This window comes from Nanorana parkeri, unplaced genomic scaffold, assembly GCF_000935625.1.
Source record: "Nanorana parkeri isolate BGI_ZX_2015 unplaced genomic scaffold, ASM93562v1 scaffold29, whole genome shotgun sequence".
Taxonomy (NCBI): domain Eukaryota; kingdom Metazoa; phylum Chordata; class Amphibia; order Anura; family Dicroglossidae; genus Nanorana; species Nanorana parkeri.
Genome location: NW_017306297.1, coordinates 1,241,706 through 1,249,870, shown reverse-complemented (window position 1 = coordinate 1,249,870; position 8,165 = coordinate 1,241,706). Strand labels below are relative to the sequence as shown.

The window sequence follows — 8,165 nt, the reverse complement described above, 5'->3', positions numbered from 1 at the left end:
AATCACTTTGTGCAACTTTCATTTCATGTGAGAAGTGCCCATTTCATGCGCACCTATGTGAACTACATGACATTTTCCTTTTCTACTGTGTGTGATACACATTAAAAATATAAACATGGATGAGTATCAACAATGGTACACTCAATGATAAGGAAGAGGACACAGTGAGGGGACTTCAAAACTGGAGCAGACAAAATCTGTGGCAGATTTGCACTGCAACCAATCAGCTTCTCTGTCTCATTTTCAAATCTTACCTGAGCAAACTGAAGGAAGAGGCTGATTGGTTGCCATGGGCAACTGCTACAGATTTGATAAATTCCCCCCAATGTGTGTTTTACACATGTATTTGTGGGTGTATGCCTCGGTTTTGTTTCTGCATAACATAAATAAAACATTCATATATAATGTTTATTAGTAGACTTATCACATTCTCTCATGACATTTGATACTGTTAGCCTAGGACTGCAGGCAGGCCGCATCTGGCAATAAACTGGAATATGAAACCAGTTATCATTTAAGGGTTACCGGTTTCAGCTACTGCAATGCAGCATGGGATTTCCCTTTTAGATTATCACAGGCATGCAAATTTGTCACCACAGAAGGAGCGCAGGATGCATCATTGCTAAACAGGCAAAAACCTAATATGCAGCATTCTAGCCCCAGTTTGTATAATAAATGTAGTAGAAAATCCTTTCCCAGAACGCATACAAATCCCGGGAAACACACTGACATCAACAAGATGCAAATAACCTCAGTTGTAAAAATTACAAATCAAACTGTCAAAAAAAAAGCCTTTTTGTAACCTCAACAAGAGTCAAACAAATGGGTTCCTTTGTGAACAAGTGTTTTCCTGGAGTACATAGCTAACCATATGACAACACACTTTCCTAACACAAGTATGTGGCTCAGTGTCATGGCTTATAAAAGGAAACGTTTTAAAGAGTCAGTCACCCAAAAATGTTTGACTTCTTATAACCCTTAAAAACATTATTAGTAAGGACTTCTCATTAATGTCCCAGAACTGTTCCTGCCCATTTGTGAGTCTCAATCCTGAAGTAACTGGGGGTTCCCATTCTTCCTAATGCAGAGTTTGTCATGAAGAATCAGCGTAAAAACTCCTTCATGAAGAAGAGTGCCCTTTGATCCTGTTGGGTAAGGTGTGAACCTGGAAGATAATATATTCCATTGGCATCTGCAGCCACCATTAGCTGAGTCGAGAGTATAGGTACCTGATGAGTCAAAGCCAGAAATGCCTGCAGCGCATCTCCCCTGCCTCTCTCTGTTGGCTTAACAAGGCACAATGCAACCGGTCATGGTGAGGGACCAGCCAGCAGACACATATACCAGAGGGTGGTCAGACTGCGACTAAGCATATGACAACCCTCCATCTATGATGATCTTTAGGCAATTTTAAGAGATTTCACACTTTCCAACAGGTTTCCAAGGTTGGGATGAGTCACACCAATAAAACCTATGCAGTGGCAGCGTCTTCCTACAGCAATTGGGGTCCTGAGCAGAGTGACTCCTGGCAATCAGTAACAGAGGCATTTGGACAGTTTTTAATTTTAATTCAAAGAAAGACTGCCATTGTGGACTTCATCGGAAATGCTAGTTGCCTGGCTGTCATGTTGATCATGTGAATCACTGACCTGGCACAAGGAAACAACTGAGGATGTGAGCTCACTGGTTGCATGCTTGTTCTGGATCAGTGATTCACAGTTTTACAGACAGAGAATCATTCTTTAAATCAGATAAATATGAAATATTACATAAGTGTATTTCATAATTACCCCTTTCAGACAACCAGGAGCAAGTGCCAGTCAGAGTGTCCAGTGTATCAAATAGCTGAACAGCAGGACATCAGGTCACACAGATGAATGACTCAGAAGAGGGACCCCTCTCTTCCTCCTCTCTAGAGACAGTGCCATCTAGAGCTTCAGGCTGGGTTCACACCTGAGCGTTTTTTTCGTGAAACGCGCGTTTCACTGGCGGTATGATTTTTTTTTTAGTTTCACTTTTAAACTTCCTGCCAGCTCCGCCCCCTGCGACGCGGCCGCTCACAAGGGATGGAAATCGGCAGCCGCCGAAGACACAGTGGGGATCGCGGACAGGTAAGACCTGTACGCTGTATTCCCGAGTGTGGCTCGGGGTTACCGCTTTGTTAACCCCGATCCACACTCGGGCATACCAATGGCAACGCGCGTTCCTACGCACTGTAAAACGCCCAGGTGGGAACCATGCCCATAGGCAATCATTGGTTTTCACATGTTGAGCGTTTTACAGCGTGTAGGAACGCGCTGTAAAACGCCCAGGTGTGAACCAGGCCTAAGTCTGCAGATGTCAATAAGTGCAGAGCTAATGTTGGGCTTTCTTATTAGACCGACCAGCAGGCACCATATACAATGAAACATGGAGGCACCTTGTATTATTATACAGGATTTATATAGCGCCAACAGTTTGTGCAGCGATGGTAAGGAGGGCCTTGTACTCCATGTTTCTTGTAAAATATGTATTTTTTTTGTTATTTAGAACAGTTTATTTAGTAAAAATGTCAGGAACATTTATTGTCCTTAGGAAAAAAATATTCTATGGTTTTAAACCTAAATCACTAGGTACCCGTCATAAAAAAATAAAACATACAGAGATGCATGCTAATGTCTCTGTATGATGCAAAAGTGTTACTTGTCCCTTCTCTTTCATAATAAATTGTCTCATGCTAAGTGCTATATTTGACACCAGGTACCAAAGTGAATTTTGTGTTGTCATCACAGATGTCACTAAATTACAACTGATATACAGTGACATCACAGTGACGTTTATTCAGGCCTCAGATAATGCCACTGGTCAGCTTTTTTAAGAGAGAAAGGCTACAAATCACTGATTCTGTAAAACCAACAAAGTAAAGCCATACTGTAAGAAATATGAAGGCTGCAATCATGGAGCTTCCTCTGAAAAAGCTAGTTAACTGGCTGTTTCAATACTAATACCAGTTACTAACCTGGGTCAGATCTGCAGCCAGTGCAGTCAGAAATCCTGATATGAATACCTGCCCCGGGTCAGTGACTTAGAAATTACCAAGGCTATTGGATTAGTATAGCAACCAAGCAACAATAATGTTTAAGAAGATGTCAGCAATGACAGCCTCTGCATTTCTGTCAGTGTAGGTTTCCTTTAACCCCTTAGTGACACAGCTTTAGACATTTTTTTCATTCCTGGGGACGGGAGCAATTTTGACATTTTGGCTATGTTTGTTTAACCATAATATCCATCTTCGTCATTCATAGCATATTATATACCGTTTATTAATTTGATGCGACATAGGCATATATGGGCTTTAATTTGATGTGACATATGGGCTTTAATTTGATGTGGCATATGCATATATGGGCTTTAAATTGATGCGACATAGGCATGTATCAATTCTTAGGTTTTTTTTTAATAAAAATTAAAAAAAAAAAAAAAAATGTCAGAGTTTTGGCAATAATATTGTATAAGTAAATCGTTAAAGAAGCTAAGAGAAAGTAATTCATAATAAATAATTTTATTTGTCCTGATTTATAGAGTATATCATATGTCTGGGATTTCAGATTATTTGGGGAGTAATAGGTAACATACAAAGAATGACACGCAATTTTAGTTTGGAATGTTAGAATGTGGAATGTTTGTCTCCTGTTTTTAAATAGCCTCCTTGGCACTATATTTTCTCATCTTTTATTAAACATATTTTTTTAAACTTTTTTTAAAAATGTTTAAAACTTTATTTTTTTTTAACTTAGGGACACTAAAGGGGTTGCTTTTTTATTTTATTTACAGGGGCTTTGATACTTAGAATCTCTGAGGAGAATACAGTATTACAGTTTTCTCCTCAGAGATACTTTGTATCAGTTTGCAACACACTAGTCGGCTCGCAGCTGCACAAAACACAGTAAACTGCAATTCGGCTTAGAGGCTGTCACAGCTCTGTGATCACAGCGATCAGCTATCGCTGTGACCAACTAATCTGCTGTTGATGGTCTGCTGCGGGTGAAGCAAACAGCAGTAACTCAATGAACGCTAGTCCCTCCATGGACCAGAGCTCATTGTACCGCATGACGGGATTATCCAATAACCGGTTGTTAATGAACTGAATGATCCCGACGGTACAATCATCGGTCGGGAAGGAGTTAACAGAAAAATAGGAACCCGAGTATGTACGGTTATCTCACCTTCTTATATTGCTTTTCAGAGCCATCAAAATTCTGGCTGTCAGTAGCCTTGAAAGCAGTGTCACCTCCAGGTGCTAATAAAGAAAAACATTAGAATAATTATAATGAAAAATACAGGAAGACAAAGGGCTTGTTCACATCAAATGCAGAGCAGATCCGGTCAGGTTTCTGCACACGCACGATGCGTTTGACGCGTTTTTGATGCATTTTTTTTTCCAGGAAGATAACAATGTTATGAGGTAATTTCCATTGTGTTGCTGAGGGAATACATATTGCTGAGGGAATACATATTGCATTTATCACAGACAGCCACACAAGCTGCATGAAAAGCAGCTGCAGGTGTCAGTGAGCAAACAGACAGTGTGATAAGGAGGAGTGGATGGAATACTGCATTTGAGGAACTACTAGTATACAATGCCATTCACATTGAAGTACTCACCCCAGCTCTACTTATCTGTCATCCTGGGAAAACTCTCCCTGCTATCAAACTCCACTGGTCAGCCTTCTTCCTATTGTTCTTATATTGAAAGTGTCTGCTATCATATAGCTCAGTGCACTGTTGAACCATACTTATGAATCTCTCCAGCTCACAATGTCACCTTTTCCAAAGACAGGAAGTGACCAAGGAAGATTAGGTCATGACAGATGACCATAGAGGGTTTTTTTTTCTTTATGGTAATTTTTTTCCATTGAATTGCATTGGGTTGCATTGCGTTGAGTTTTTGATGCGTTCCAGAGCAGGTAAAATAGGGCTTGCTGCAGTTTTTTCACCTGCTCTGGATCTGCACGCTGCGATGTGAACTGGAGATCAAAATACCATAGAAATACATTGGACACAGTTTTGATCCGGTCTGCACCTGCTCTGCTCTGGATCTGCTCCGCGCTTGGTGTGAACTAGCCCTAACGGTTAGAAAGACGTTCAACAATCTCTGTATTAATAAACATAAATACTATAAACAATAAATATTATCAAATGGGAATGATTGTTATACATAAAACAGGCTACAGAATCAGGCTTCCTTTCCAGGAAAAGCCAAGTAGTCTCTGCCTAAACAGGCAATAAAGTTAAACTCTATACCCATCCCCATAGCGGCCTAGAGTTGTGCACACAGGTAGTTAAATAGAACTTAATATATGTTTCACATGTCATAACGGCAGCAGATGTTGCATTACACACCTAACAAGAGTAGTAGATCAGAAGCTCCTATGACTTCACTAACCAAATTGTGACCTGTGAAAAATCAGCAAGAAAAATGGGAGAAGATATTACGAGCCAGAATAATTAAGATTATAAAGCCTGGAAAGGAATCCTGTCCCCTGCTCTGTTTTCACACTCGTAATCACATTAATTACATGGGTACATAATGAAATGATGCATGCAAACACAGGAAAACATAGGATTCTACAAAGCACCTTCTAAAACACCACTAAGCACCCTTTTTTAACACTTATAAGTGCCTGACACTACAGTCACCCATAGCTGACCAACTCTGGGCAACATGTAAAGTGTCCACTATTTGTTTGGTCAACACTGCCCTGTGTGCACCGCAAGCTGTATTTTAGGCACATTCAGAAACCATGAATACTGTCTGGTCATCCACTGCAGAGCAAAAAAGTCCTTACTGTGGAAATGGTTGCTTAAATAGCCCGCAGGGGTCAAACACTCAAACACTAAGTGTTCTTGGAGTTTGCATTAGAAGAAATGACCACAAAAAATGCCTAGGTTAAAGAACTGGATTGTCTTTAAAGCTAAACTCCATGCAGATATAAAAGACAAATCAATACAATTCTGTATTTAAAGGAGAACTATGAGGTGAGTGCTTTTTACTCACCTCATAGTTCTAGCCGACCTGTGACAATGAGACTGTCATAGGTCGGCTCAGTAGATCGGGAGGTGAGCGAACACATGCCGGTGTTCGCTCACTTCTGGATCCTGTCATGGCTCCCTGCCGTGACAGGGGGAGGGGATGGATTCCCCCCTCCCTGCTCCGATCTGCCAGCGCTGACTGGCAGAACGGACGGGGGAGGGGGCGGGTACAGCTGGCTCTGCCTCTAGATAGGCAGAGCCAGCTGTCACTCACTCAGCTGGGCAGACCCCTGATATTTCCCTTTTAAAATAGAAAAAGATTGAGGACACAGAGTCCTCAATCTCTTTTTCTGTATCCCCTGTTATAAATGAACAGGAATCCTCTGAGTGTTGCTGTTCATTGATAACTTGAGAACATGGTGTGTTTACTATAACTACAACTATGAATGAACAGGAGGTGATGTAGATCACTTCCCATTCATTCATAATTGAGGATATAGTAACCATACCCTGTCCTCAATTATCTACAAACACTCAGCGATCACTAATCACTTAGTGTTTGCTCTCACTCTCCTCTCTGACACACGCTGTCACAGGAGGCTGATCGAGCAGTGCAGGGAGGAGAGCCCAGCCTCCTGTGACAGTGCTGGCTGTCTCCGCCCCCACACCACCCTGCCGGACTGTGATAGGAGGCTGAGCGGTGTGGGAGGAGACTCAGCTGCTCACAGCGTTCTCCTCCCGCAGCGCTCGGCCAGCTGTCACTTTCTCTCCTCCCCGCTGGGACAAAGAGCAGGGCCCAGCGGGGAGGAAAGAAACCTGGGATGTGCCGATGTATCGGCAGGAAAATGACACAGGAAAATGTGCCATTTTCGGCCGATATGTTTCGGCAGCCGATATATCAGTGCATCCCTAATATATATATATTAAAAACTTTAACATTTTAAAACTCTCATGAAAGAAAACATTTGAGATGAAAATGATTCTACATTTCAATGCCATAAAGGAGGGACTTAATGTGGATTCTGGCACACTACCAGAACTTTTTATGAATCTACAGAACATCACAATATTCATGTATGTCGTATATCTCTGATCTGTTTAGGGTTTATTTGTTATCCTATGTTTATTTGTTCTGTCTTTTGATTATCGGGAGGCATTCTTTACTCCCAGGTCCAACATTTATGACACCCCTCCTCTAACAGCAACAAACTTGTCATGTTGATTAGTATTGCTTCTGACCTGAAGAAGAGAGGTTCGCTCTCGAAAGCTTGTCTTTTATATATTTTGTTAGTCCGATAAGAAAGGGTTGTTTACCACGACAGTAGAAGTGATTTTTTTCTGTAGATATGGGTAAACAACCCGATTTAACAGCCTTTGAACGTGGGATAATTGTTGGCGCTCGGAGTCATGGAGCGAGTTTCAGCAAAACAGCAGAATTCGTTAAATGTTCAAGAGCAGCTGTTGTTAAAGTGTTTAAAGACTGGACTGTCAGCCGAAAATCTGGGTCTGAACGTGCGAATTGTGGCCGTCAGCGACTAGTCCAATGTTAGGGCAGAACGGAGAGTGGCAAGACTGGTACAAGACAACAGAAGGGCAACAGTGCAGTGTCGGATTCCTCGCATCACCTTTCAACATCTCGTGGAGTCATCTTGTGGCCCAACGAAGTACTGATGGGGTGGACATAATAATCTGGCCACTCAGTGTACATACATATAATATATATATATACACACACATACATACATACATACATACATACATACACACAGAGTAAAATAAAATCCATATTCCAATAATACAATATATTTATTTATATAGACATCAGATTTGTGAATTGATATTCAAGTATCTGTCAGTGTAAAGGTCACAATTTATTAGACAGCCCAAGACCTTTTTAAAAAACCGCTGAGGAGTAAAGGCCCTGATACACAGTTGACTAGTTGCTATGGACAGCAAATTAAATAAATGTTCTCTATAACTAGACAACAAGGATATATAATTAATTCTATATTATCCACAAAGGGTTAACAGCACTCTCTCAACCCTGCAGCAGTGCCTGTACCTGCTCTCAATAGTAGTCTATGTCCGCCCTCTCTGTGCAGCAAGTAACTTCTTCCTTCTGAGAGCCAAGCCTCATTCTGAGGCTACTCTAG

At 41.3% G+C, this 8,165-nt stretch overlaps 1 protein-coding gene across 5 annotated transcripts in view; it reads right to left on the bottom strand.

Annotated features, from left to right (window-relative positions):
• Positions 1-8,165, bottom strand: part of OPA1 (OPA1, mitochondrial dynamin like GTPase) — an 87,347-nt gene that overhangs the window by 73,231 nt on the left and 5,951 nt on the right. For 3 of the 5 annotated variants that reach the window (XM_018567184.1, XM_018567176.1, XM_018567199.1), the window contains exons 5-6: positions 5,383-5,436; positions 4,206-4,279 (exon numbers count right to left, since the gene is read on the bottom strand). In XM_018567184.1, the coding sequence (XP_018422686.1) occupies positions 4,206-4,279; positions 5,383-5,436 (128 nt within the window). The remainder of the gene's footprint in view (positions 1-4,205; positions 4,280-5,382; positions 5,437-8,165) is intronic. The other 2 variants (XM_018567190.1, XM_018567208.1) reach the window with 1 other exon arrangement.